Source organism: Tubulanus polymorphus, chromosome 7 (assembly GCF_964204645.1).
Source record: "Tubulanus polymorphus chromosome 7, tnTubPoly1.2, whole genome shotgun sequence".
NCBI classification, from domain to species: domain Eukaryota; kingdom Metazoa; phylum Nemertea; class Palaeonemertea; order Tubulaniformes; family Tubulanidae; genus Tubulanus; species Tubulanus polymorphus.
Window position 1 is genome coordinate 524,377 of NC_134031.1, and position 13,634 is coordinate 538,010.

The 13,634-nt window shown below is 37.8% G+C and overlaps 2 protein-coding genes across 2 annotated transcripts; one reads left to right on the forward strand and one right to left on the reverse strand.

Moving 5' to 3' along the window:
• Window positions 1–352: 352 nt before the first annotated feature.
• LOC141909339 (histone-lysine N-methyltransferase SMYD3-like) lies at window positions 353–12,378 on the reverse strand. Its single transcript, XM_074799755.1, has 12 exons — window positions 12,264–12,378; window positions 12,006–12,151; window positions 11,086–11,260; window positions 10,815–10,878; window positions 10,575–10,705; window positions 9,864–9,931; window positions 9,486–9,594; window positions 8,355–8,465; window positions 2,842–2,908; window positions 2,270–2,398; window positions 939–1,113; window positions 353–856 (listed from the first exon to the last, which is right to left on the reverse strand). Exons 2-12 carry the CDS (start codon window positions 12,104–12,106, stop codon window positions 607–609), a joined length of 1,380 nt encoding a protein of 459 aa, XP_074655856.1. The 5' UTR covers window positions 12,107–12,151; window positions 12,264–12,378; the 3' UTR covers window positions 353–606.
• On the forward strand, window positions 5,330–7,669 carry LOC141909382 (E3 ubiquitin-protein ligase TRIM71-like). Its single transcript, XM_074799829.1, has 2 exons — window positions 5,330–5,376; window positions 5,610–7,669. The coding sequence occupies exon 2, from the start codon at window positions 5,612–5,614 to the stop codon at window positions 7,667–7,669; it is 2,058 nt and encodes a 685-aa protein (XP_074655930.1). The 5' UTR covers window positions 5,330–5,376; window positions 5,610–5,611.
• Window positions 12,379–13,634: the final 1,256 nt, after the last annotated feature.

Genomic DNA, 13,634 nt, shown 5'->3' on the forward strand with positions numbered 1-13,634 from the left:
TCATGCAGTTGGGATGATCATTTTAGTCGAAGACTTATACAAATGACGACTTATATTAGTAGACTGAATTGGAAATACAAATTGTGACTTCACTAATGTGACCACTTGAGAGCATGTTTGTCATTGGTCAGCATGTAATGGTCAGTGGTCAGTATGTGATGGTCAGTAGTCAGTATGTGATTGATGGTCAGTGGTCAGTATGTGATGGTCAGTGGTCAGTATGTGATTGATGGTCAGTGGTCAGCATGTGATTGATGGTCGGGTCTTGTTTCCTCAGTATTGAATGCTGACTTAAAAACCAAATCCTTGAAAACCTATAAACCAGACGCTGAGATATTTATATTTATGACATTAAACGATGATGACTAGAGATTTATTTATCTAAAATAAAAAAAAACATGAACACAATCAGTGGAAACTACAAAACACAAATTCAGCATCAATTTCAAACTAAACTGAATTCGTATTTGTTTGAAGGCAATTTACAGATACAAGTCAAAGAGTTGTGGAGTATGTGAAACAATCAGCTCTCTGTGTTATGCAGAGTCGACAGTATGAAGGGTAATCAGTGGGCGGAACAACTATCACTATCTGGATGAGACACAGTTAATCTAATTCATGTATTTCAGTATTTACTTTCTGACAAAACTGAGCGACTTTATCAACTTTACATTTATTCACGATAAAGTCTATTTCATCGTAAATTGTGTGCTGTTTGCCGTGTGTTATCCGTAGAATATCCTGCGCTTGTTCCAGGTGGCGCTCTCCTTCGTCGTAGATTTGAAGATGAAGTTCCAGTTTACCGAGACGTAACAATTGAAGTCCTAGACTCGGGTGGTATCTAGGATACAATCTCCTGAAATACAAACGATCGATGGATTGAGTGAAATGTACTGTGTTCGGATTAAAGGAAGGAGTTTACAATGTCTGATACATACAGATATCCGGGTAATGATTTCAGAGCGTATTGATGAGCTCCTTTCCAATCCTCGGTGAAAATACAAGCATCAAATCCTCGATCCATTAATCTCAAATAATATACATTCAAACCGTGTAGAATTTCTTCATACGTTTCCAAACATTCTTCCACTAATTGTAAACATTCTTCATATTCTACAAACAGAAGAATTGAAGAGAGGAGGTTCTCATTGTGAGTCACTGCACATGGTTCTACACTCCACCTCTCCCTGGTCAGCTCACCCCCAGTCTCCTTGGTCAGAAGAATTGAAGAGAAGAGGTTCTCATTGTGAATCACCGCACATGGTTCTACACTCTACCTCTCACTGGTCAGCTCACCCCCAGTCTCCTTGGTCAGAAGAATTGAAGAGAAGAGGTTCTCATTGTGAGTCACCGCACATGGTTCTACACTCTACCTCTCCCTGGTCAGCTCACCCCCAGTCTCTCCTTGGTCAGAAGAATTGAAGAGAAGAGGTTCTCATTGTGAATCACTGCACATGGTTCTACACTCTACCTCTCCCTGGTCAGCTCACCCCAGTCTCCTTGGTCAGCCTTTAGCCATACCTATTCTAGTTGTAGTATGTTTGTTTATACCAGGTGACCAGCTTTTGGCCAATCAGAAACTAGGGTTAGGGTTAGCGATGTGGACAATTTGCATGTCAAGTGACCAGCTCCAGCCAATCACAGCTAGGGTTAGGGTTGGGGCTGTTTGCTGTCATCAGGTGACCAATTACAGCCAATCACAGCTAGGGTTAGGGTTAAGGGCAGTTTGTTTACATCAGGTGACCAGTTCCAGCCAATCACAGCTAGGGTTAGGGTTAAGGACAGTTTGTTTACATCAGGTGACCAGTTCCAGCCAATCACAGCTAGGGTTAGGGTTAAGGACAGTTTGTTTACATCATGTGACCAGCTCCAGCCAATCAGGTGTAGCTAGATGTTTGGTCTGTAAGAGTAACTCAATTAGATAGTGGCTCAATTGGAATAGAGATATTTCCATACAATTCCAATAAATCCTTACGATAATCATCTATTCAATAATGATAGTGACAGTTACCTAGATTATAACAACTCAATAGCTTCAGTGCTATGACTATATACTGAACCTCAGCTCAGTAATGGGACTGAACCCTAGCTCAACTATGAGACTACCCTCTGAACCCTAGCTCAACTATGAGACTTTACCCTCTGAACCCTAGCTCAACTATGAGACTCTATCCTCTGAACCCTAGCTCAACTATGAGACTAGTACCCTCTGAAGGCTAGTAATTAGACTCCACTGTTTAGTTATAATCTACCCTCACTGAATTCTTACCTCCTTCCTTCCTAGTATCATCTATTTTGACTAAAGCTTCTTTAGTTCGATTGATAGAGATTTGTTTTTTTAAGCGGTAACTGTCGTCAAATGATGTTTTATTACAATACGTGCAACGGAAATCACCAACTATCAAAAAAACAAAAATAAAAACAATTCATCAAATTCCAGTAGAATTAATTCCCTCATCATTGACATTCCTAATCATTATTCTATTCAATGATTATCATAAAAACAAAAGATTTTATTTCACTCTAAACTCATTTCAGGAACAGAACATTTCCTCCCAGGATATCCTAGTAATAATTTGTGAGTTGTAGACTACGTTATTGGAGACGATAATTTCACTGATGCAGTTATACATTTCAGGACTGACTGACTATCATTCAAATCAGTGAAATTGCTATTTTGAACGAAGTCAATCTTCTTCATAGAATTCTTAGTCAGATTCGTGATTAGAAGAACTAAGATTCAAATATTAAGTCTAAGTCTATTTTATGACCATTGTGTATAGGTTTCAAACACCTCATTATCTCATGTATGAATAGAGTAAATGTTTTTATATTTAATACCTTCATATTCAATTACCGGACCTGGACATCCATTTTCTGTACATTTCGTGCTCAACATCAGTTGATCCTAAATAATTGAAATACATGTTTTATATTTCTGTACAATCTTTCGGATGTGATGTTCGTTGTTATCTGTTGTTTGTAGGTTTTTGTCATTGTTCAGAACACACTTTAACATCGCAACCACCAGCATGGCCTTCAACTCGGAGCCACACTAACCCTGAATGTAACTTTAAGTTTGCGATGAAAATGGTAACAATTTTTTAGACTTCCTGGACAAGTGTCTTTATGCTCCAGGCAGCTATTTCATACAAGTTCTACCACCTAACCCGTAACCCTGACCTCCTACCTCCAATATAGCTAGCAACTCGCTTTATCTGAATAAATGTAAATATATTTCAGATCTAAATGTTCACAGCATCATTTTGAAAGCAACAAAATCATTATTTCTTCTATAAGCGAGCGACATTAAATCACACATTAATCTGTCGGTTTGCGCCACGACACATTATGTCGGTTTTCATGCGGTTATTTCATTAGAGATAAATCAAGTAACAAATGGAGACATAAACAGAATGATAGAGACGGACAGCAACTGCAGCAGGCAGCATCCACACAGCTATAGCGACAGCAGCCAGTGAGAGACAGCATCGACACAGCCATAGTGACAGCAACCAGTGACAGACAGCACAAGCTGACATGACAGCAGCATCAAAAAGATGTCTCGTCCTCCTCAGCTGTGGCCGCTACGAGACGTAGATTTAGTTTATGATTTCAATAAAACATGTCAACCGCATTACATCACGTGGTCGCGGTTTTACATTAACACACTAGTGGCGACACCTATCTCATTCATCGCCACGTTTCTAAACGTGTTCTGTTTTATTGTGCTGAGAAGATTTTCGTTCCAGCCCACCTATTACTTGTTGAAAGTACTGACAATATTTGACGCACTATTTTCACTGACAAGCATCCCTGAATACAGCGCTGGTGTACTGTACAGGTATTTCCAATATGGCCGACGATTCGTCTACATTCGCCAAAACTTTTTACTTCCACAACTCGATATATATTTGATAGGTTTGGTGCACGCATTATACATGACACGTAACTGGATAACAGTCTCTATCACCTTCGAACGAGCGCTAACCGTTGTGTTTCTGTTCAAGGTCAAACGATGGACGACCGAACGATCGATGAATCATGTGATCATCTCGGTCGTCTGTCTCAACGTTATCATTTCTGTGCCGTTTTTCCTGTATAGAATTAAACCGATAAAAGGAAACCTGTGTCAATATTTCAAGTCGGAGCTCGAGATATTTTACACTTATGGTAATATTTGGAGTTTCCCTATGGGTAGATATAACCGGCCGGTTATCGTTTATTTTGGCACAGTCTGCCCCATCTTACTCTTATTGATCGGTAATACCGTTTTATGTTCAAACGTTTTAAATTTTCAAAAGAAACGGCTCTCTCTGTTGGCAACAACACCGCAGCAGACGAGCGGCAACAAGGATAAACTGGCGTTAGTTACCACTGTAACCATAGTAACAGCCCATTTACTTTGTGAATTTCCAAAAATGTTCGCATTGTTGAATTACGATTTTCGTTGGTTACAAGAAATAATAGAACAGAACATATTGAAATATAGCGCCGAAATTGGGAGTAAAATTGATTCGTTAGTGAACGTAATTTTGTACCTAGTTGTTAATAAACGTTTCCGTAGCAACGCTGCGGATATTTTGCGTTCTAAAAGTACAAAACACACCGTGAACTGATAATAAGTTTATAGAACCTAGAATCCACTTCTTAATCTGCCAGCTCCAACTCTAAGCTATGATGTTATTGTCCACTACATGCATCTTGTAATAAAATGAACCCGTTCAAGGAATATTAGAAGAAAAGGAACTGTATTTTTCATGGCAACAGAAAGTCACAATAAACGCAGTCCACCCTCGGTATAAACATTTTCGAAGAAATACTCAAAATATAATCAAAATTGATACAATTTCTACGAATTCTAACAATCTATGATTTGATAAAAAAACGGAACCCCTCAGAAGGCAGGGGTCTGAACCCCTGAAGAAATCGCCCACCAGATTCGCTCCCATGTACTCAAGTAAGTAGGTACAATTTGTAATTGTCCAATATTTATTTTCAATTGAGTTAATCCCAGGGTTAAAGATAATGCCAGTCTTTCAAAATCGGGCCCCCGGCATTTAAAATAGATATATACAATCTATTGTATCGAAAATTAAAATCTGTTGAAATTCACGAATATAAAGTTGCATAATCGCGAAAATTAAAATCTACAGAAATAGCAGTTTTATATTGATAATAGACTCACGAATAGAAGCTGGGTGAATTATTGATTAGTAGCTCACACACGTGCATACACAGGGAGCAGGGTGGATCCGGGATTCATGAATAGCGTGTGACGCCTAACACCAAGTGTACAAGAGCTCAAAACCTGCTCACTGTATATAAAACCCTGCACACTCACACTCAACCCTGCACATTCAACACTCAGTACAGGTTCGTATTTACCGTAATTACTATCAATTGAATTATCATTACTTCATGAAAATATCAAATTTACTTCAATTGGATGAAAATCTTATAAAGATGAAAGTAATTTGAGATAAATACATGATACGTGGGATTTAATACATCTGAACAGTGTATACACAATATTAACCCTTTCTTCCTGATTCCCTACATCTGTAGATTATATTCAATTCAATCAGTTTCTACTGTATTCATTTCAGATATGGCCACAGGTGGAGCCACCGGTATGAACGGTAGTCATCTCGACGATTTATTAAAATGTTCGATATGTTATGACTATTTGAAGGATCCACGGACTCTGCCGTGTCTTCATACGTTCTGTACTGAGTGTTTACAGGGTCTTTATAACGCTACGATCCACAGCGACATCTCCGGGTTACTGTCATACGATATCATCTCGTGTCCGACCTGTAGAACTCGCACTATCGTACCACCAGGGGGCGTCACCGGATTCCCTAACGATTTCAAAGTATCGAAAATATCCGAAATCGTCTCCGACAATAATCGGTTATCACTAAACGACGGCGATGGCGTAAGTCCGACGACGAGAAGATGCGATATTTGTAAGTTCACTAACCGTCACATTCAAGCGAGCGTTTTCTGCGTCGAATGTTCGCGTTATTTCTGTAGCGGATGTATCAATCGCCATGACAACCGCGTATTGTTGAAAGGTCATCAGAAATACGAATTGATGAAACAGAAATTCGTCGATATCAAATGTGAAATTCACGACTCGGAAAACGTTCAATATTTCTGCGACGAATGCAAGGAATCCATCTGTCTGCATTGTACTATTACCGGTCGTCATAGCAACCACGATATAATCGAGCTCGGTAACGGAATTCAACAATGCGAGTTGAATTTGAAAGAATGCGCCGAGAAACTGACGCAAAAACTGGAGAAAATCAAAATATCCGTTTATAAACTGAACGATATCGAAAAACAGATGAAGAATATCGGAGATGAGTCGATAGAACTGGTGAAAATGAGAGTGAGAGAAATGATAATATCGATTAAAAAACGAGAACATCAATTACTGAATGAATTAGACGAGCAAAATCACGAGAATCAGATACAAGTGAAAACAGACGTGCAAAATATCGAAATACTCGAGAAATCAATAGACGAGAAACTCATCGAGATAACGAGGATTTTAAACGAGGAGAACGAGGAGAAAATCATTGACGCTTCGAGGAACCTCGCTCCGAAAATAAAACGTCTGCTCGAAGAGTGTGAGACGTACGGAACAGACAGAGACAGGGCAGGCGGCGACCGGGTACGATTGAGTAAATTCATTCCATCGAAAAAAAACATTAAACTCGGTAAAATACAACAATTCACGGTTACCGCGGAGAAAATAGAACAAACCGTAAATACGTTCCGACAGATTCCGTTTAGAGTATTCGAATATCCGAGATTGATTTTCCTGTCGAAATTCTCGACGTCATCTGCCTGGGTCGGTGACGTTAGTTACCCGCAGATTATAGAATCATTCCCGGACGGGAACCTCGTCATCGCCGACACCAACAACTGCAGCATCCAAATATTCGACGTCGAGGGAAACTACATTAAATCGATAATAGAGGGCGCCGTGAAACCTCTGTCGATCGTTGTCACCGGCGACGGTAATATAGCGGTCGCTGATTTGATCGATAGAAAGATTAAAATCGTCGATATCGATGGGAATATCGTAAGAGAATTCGGTGAATTCTGTTCACCGTGCGGGATTACGATCAACTCTAAACGACAATTCATTGTCACTGACTTCAATCAGAACAGTCTCGAGATATACTCACCTGAGTACACCCGCCTGAGAAAACAAACCCTTCACGATTACCGCGCCACTCGTCGTCACGGTTACTGTCGACCAATCACTGACAGCCGAGATAATATCTACATATCGGATGTTGGAGATCAGACGATTACTAAATACGATCAAGAGGGCGCTTTCGTCAAGAAATTCTACGTCGCCGATGACGACGGTGAATTAACCGGTTTATGCGTTGATAAATTCGATCGTATTTTGTTCGCTGATAAATGCCGATCTCGTATATCGATACTCGACCCAGAATCCGGCGATCAATTCGTTTTACTCGATAAGAAATCGGGTTTGAGATCTCCGTCTGACGTTACTATAACCAGTCAGAGACACCTGGTGATCGTTGAAGGAAGTATTGATTGCGTAAGGGTTTATCAGATGTGCGACGTGAACTGGCAAACTGATTTACCAGTTCTTACTCCGGAAGATTCAGATGATTAATTGTTAAGAGGGAGAGGAGGGGATCCACCTTCCTGTACATATACCTAGGATTTGTTTGTAATAATTTGACCCTAGCTGAATACAGTTTTACAGTGATACCTGGTTAAACTGTTATTTGACAAGCCATCAAGATAATGATCACCCTGACCAGTTCACGTGGATACCCCAGTTTTAGATTCAAATTCTTTAACTTATTTATTCATTTAATTTATGTATTTATTTATCTATTTATTGTATTTTTAAGTTATTACAAGATTTCTTAAAACATTTTTGCGTGTATTTATTTATTAACATAGATATTAATTTATTTTGGTGTGTTCTAGTCAAACGTGTGTATGAGATCTATAGTTTAGACTTGCTACATGTGAATGTCTCACATTTTACTGTTTATTAATTTTTAACCTGATCTAGAGAGTTTTTGCTTTAATTGCTTCGAAACTATGAGAGATTTTAGGAAACCGAAAATGTTTGAATCATGGAGAAATATAAACTAATTCAACTAAACAAATTGTTTTTTCTATTTGTGGTACAATAGAGTTTATGTAGACTTTTCCACAAATGATGGTCGCCCCCATCGTCACTATGACATCATCACTATTGTGTCAACATCCTGAGTCGACACTTATGTGATGGCATAAGGGGATTGATAAAGGTGGCCATATTTAAGTAAGAGTTTGTGTCTTACCAGAGAATCATCTAAACACCGTTCACAATCGCAGCGGAAATAATACTGATTCATTAGTTCATCGTATCTCTCACTATGTGGTGCTAGTATCTCTGTATAACTTATATATATCTACAAAGAAAACAGCAGTTTACATCAGCAACATCAAACACAGTAGACTACAGTTGAGATGGATCTGATCAACTGAGAGATAACTGTTTAACTGAGAGATAACTGTTTAACTCAGAGATAACTGTTTAACTGAGAGATAACAGTTTAACTAAGAGATAACTGTTTAACTCAGAGATAAATGTTTAACTCAAAGATAACCAATTAACTCAGAGATAACTGTTTAACTCAGGGATAACTGTTTAACTCAGAGATAACTGTTTAACTCAAAGATAACTATTTAACTCAAAAGATAACTGTTTAACTCAGAGATAAATGTTTAACTCAGAGATAAATGTTTAACTCAGAGATAAATGTTTAACTCAGAGATAACCGTTTAACTCAGAGATAACTGTTTAACTCAGAGATAACTGTTTAACTCACAGATAACAGTTTAACTCAGAGATAACTGTTGAACTCAGAGATAACTGTTGAACTCAGAGATAACTGTTTAACTGAGAGATAACTGTTTAACTCAGAGATAACTGTTTAACTCAGAGATAACAGTTTAACTAAGAGATAACTGTTTAACTCAGAGATAAATGTTTATCTCACAGATAACTGTTTAACTCAGAGATAACAGTTTAACTCAGAGATAACTGTTTATCTCACAGATAACTGTTTATCTCACAGATAACTGTTTAACTCAGAGATAACTGTTTAACTCAGAGATAACTGTTTATCTCACAGATAACTGTTTAACTCAGAGATAACTGTTTAACTCAGAGATAACTGTTTATCTCACAGATAACTGTTTAACTCAGAGAAAACTATTTAACTCAGAGATTTGATGGTTGTTGAACTATTCATATGAATCATATACCATCAAACTTAGATATCAGTCTTTGAGTCGGGCAAATTTTATCGTCCGTCTCAGACATGAGTGAAACCAAAATTATAGGTACGCAATACTGTACTAATAATAGTTATTAACGAAGCCTTCACTAATTAATTGATTCGTTAATATTGATTAATGATAATTACCCGTTTATAGTCTTCATGATCGATATCGGTAAGAGCATGGACCTCTAACGACGTTCCAGAAAATACCACAACTGCATTCGCTTCACACGAATGATCGAATATAGAAGCACTGAAAATACAACCATTAACAATAAAATACTAATAGTCTCTCAACAAACATTTAGCTCTTAGTTCAAATGTTGAATCTTATTCATGACAATCGTGATCTTTATTTTTCAAAGAAATTGAAACGATCTGAAATATAATATTCATAAATGAATATAATTCTATATCCTGAATTGAATGAGTTGTTTCTATCTGGTCAAATTTTCGAACGATATTTTTGAATCAAAGCTATTTTGTAAACATGAATTCAGAGAACTGTTAATAATTAGTCACCTGAGATAAATTCCAACCCCAATCGACTGCATTTCAGAATCTAATATATTGAATGAATTGATGCACATCTGAAATGGAAGCAACAATGATTACAATTTTCCTCCAAACAATAGATTACATTTTTTAGATATACCATTAGGCTCAGTGCGCATGACTTCGACCAGAACCTGGACAAATCAATCTTTATTCCGATAATTGGCCGTCATTAATGACGCACAGAGATCAATAATTAGTAGTAATTAATACATAGTACATAAACATGTGGAAAACTGACGCAATAATGTGAATATCAAAACAACAGACGCTACACTCAGTTCCACAGTTAGATTCAAATTAGTTCCTGAATTGTGGGACTGGATCCTGAACTGTGGAACTGGATCCTGAACTGTGGAACTGGATCCTGAACTGTGGAACTGGATCCTGAACTGTGGAACTGGATCCTGAACTGTGGAACTGGATCCTGAACTGTGGAACTGGATCCTGAACTGTGGAACTGGATCCTGAACTGTGGAACTGGATCCTGAACTGTGGAACTGGATCCTGAACTGTGGGACTGGATCCTTAACTGTGGAACTGGATCCTGAACTGTGGAACTGGATCCAGACTGTGGAACTGGATCCTGAATTGTGGAATTGGCTCCAAGTTTTTTATCAAGATATTTATATTTTCAAAGTTTGATAATCAAAATGTAAATTTCAATGCAAAACTGACCCTGGCAAAAATCTCAGATATTTCTAAAGTGGTCGGTAATTTCATAATTCCATCGGTAAAAGTTCGCAGTGTAAAATATAACTGACGAAAATGTCCGACTTTCGTGTCATCTTTTTTAATATCATCGATATCTGAAATTTAAAAACAAAGAATTCTTGCAATGAAACAATAGCCGAAAAACACATTCGAAATTTTTAGACAGGAAAAGACAGGACAGGAATAGACCGGAAAAAGACATACGCGATTTGAAGTCGGCAAATGAACGAATTCCAGGAGCATCTAAATGTTCGACATCATCTCCTTCCTGAAAATAATCAGCAGCAAATTATCTATTTACGGAGAAACTAAATCATTGTAGTCTATTGAAGATTTATCCAAATGATGACTTACAAAATTGAATTAGAAATACGAATTGAGACTCGAAAAAGAGAGAGAGAGAAAGAGAGTGAGGACTTCTTCAGTAATGCGATGACTTTAAACAAGTTTGAACGATCGAAATATTAAAACTTACATTAAATCTATGGCATAATTTCAGCAGTAAACGCACACTTTCTGTAGGTATTTTCGGACTATGTTTCATTAAACATTTACATTCTTTTTTATGTAATTCCCAAGCGGTTCTCTGACATTCGATATTACAATACCACGTCACTTTACACTTAGAACATTTCCGTAATTCATCCGATCTATAAATACACAACACAAAACCAACCAGCGTTAAACAACTGATTGTAAACCTCTCGGTAAATTGCGTCATCTCGGTAATAAGGATGACCGACCTTACTGCTTATAAATCTTAGGTACAACTGAAAATTAAGCCTAAAAATGATGACGATATAAATTGTAATTTCTAATGAGTGACAGTTTATCAGATTTATGGAACCACAGATATCTATATACACTGCCCCCCCCCTTTCTAAAGACTGGTATTATCTCTAACCCTGGGGCTAAACTCATTTCAAAATTAATTTAATGGGTTAATGATAATACCAGTTTATAAAACTAGCCCCTGGGTTATTTAGTCTAAATACCAGTCGTTGTTACCGGTTCCCTACAGCCGTTGTTTGTGGAACGACGGCTACGTACTAGACTACTGTTTTACTGGGCTATTAAACTTAAAAGTGCAAAATTCCAAGCTAATTATGAAAATACAATTACGATGTTGATGAAATGCTTCGAAACAGTTGTTGACTTAGAGAGGGACGTTGAGGAAAGTACTTTTTCTTTATTCAGAAGTATTACTATTTTCAGTAAGGGACGAGTTCACCCCCTGCCCTAGTTAGTTACCTAATCGTTGGTGGTAAGCTTTTTATAATCGGATGGGCTTATATATGTGGTTTGTGAAAATATCCGATTGTGAAACTAAACCACAGACAGGTTACTGACTACCCCTGCCCTGGCCCGTGTGGGTCGAGACTGCTCGGTTCTTACCTTCTGAAACATTGGTCGCATCTTTTCCCTCGTTCGCTACCGGATAAAACATGAACGAAAGGTGAACACGTCATAATCACACTTCCTTTTACAAACCCCATCGTTTAACAGTTTCACAACACTAACAACAACACTGCCAGCCAAATCTGTGAACAATAAGAAGCGACTTTTTAGTGTCTGAACCACTGCGTAATTAATAATCCAACACTGCAACAGCAGCAGCAATCAGTGAGACCCTGACAGTCTTTTAACAAATACTCCTCAATTATCAGTGACTGTCAAAACGAGTCACGTCTAATTAACAAACTGTCTAATTAATATAGCCAGCTCTGCGCGCTAATTAAGATCCAGGGACAACCGATTAGTGTGGAAAGCTGTCTGAAAGTGCCTGACTGAATCACTCGCATGCCACAGTAAGAATGTCGAGCTGTATCAGATTTTGCCTAGCACGTGCTGCCCCTCTGTTAAGGATTGGCGGCAAATCTGTGAACTAATTATTGAAATATTACAAGCGGCCCAGCGGACCGGTCGGGCCGGAGAAAGTTCTTAAGTCATCGAACCACTATTAAAACTATGCAGGCATTTTTCATTTGTAAAATTTACTTGAAATAATCTAAACAGTGAATTTGTTACGCAAATACATTGTATTGTATGAAAAAGACTTGGCCCAGTTTTTTCCGGTCCGATTCACAGTCCAGGCCTAACTGAAATTGTTATTTTTCATCTTTTTGTTGGCAGCAACGGAACATAGTTTTAAGTTTCACTCTGAACCGACGCCTCGTAACGCAGTAAATGAAAAAGTTAGTCGATGCTACGATCATTTTCAGCAATTTCTGAAATGAGTTTATCATCAATACTAGGTAACCTTTACTGCCAACTTTACCGACAGTTCCACTTATAGCTCGAGTTAAATTAACTACAATAGCTCTCAAATAAAATGTTTGTTTTAATAAATAAAAACACGAAATGATTATCAAAGTTAGTGTTAAGCCACGTTCGGTACTGTTGCTGCTGCTGTTACTGATGGTGGTTTGATTATTTGCAGACATGGTTTTTCTCGCTGCTCCTGCGCGTCTCAACGTGAAAATCAATCGGATAGTTATCAAAACCACTAACACTGTCGGGATGACTACAACTAGTGGAGCACGCACCAAAGTCTCGTAATATCTGTAATAAATATTTTTTGCAAATGGAGTCAATTTTTGGGCCCACCTCTCATATCCAGTACAGGGATTAATGGATTTTCTTGTCCAATATTTGAAGAAACTTTTTATTCCATCACAGAAAAAGCCAAATGAAATGATCGTTACATAGATATAACCCCTCTTTAAGGTAATGATTCGAGCCGCTTTCAGAGGCCAACAAACGACGATATATCTGTCTATAGCTATCAGAAACGTTATCATATCTCCAATTGTAGAAATTATTGGTTGAAAACCTCTCGTGTATGAGTACATACGCTTCAGAAAATGGTTTATCTCAGTAGTCATGTCCAATAACATCGTATTGTAATACAAGTGATAGTGAAAGTCTATAAAAATATACGACAAACAAAGACTTGTGTCAGCAACAGCCAAACATCTCAAGTAGAATATACTCGTATTTGTTGAACGTTCTTTACTGAGAATA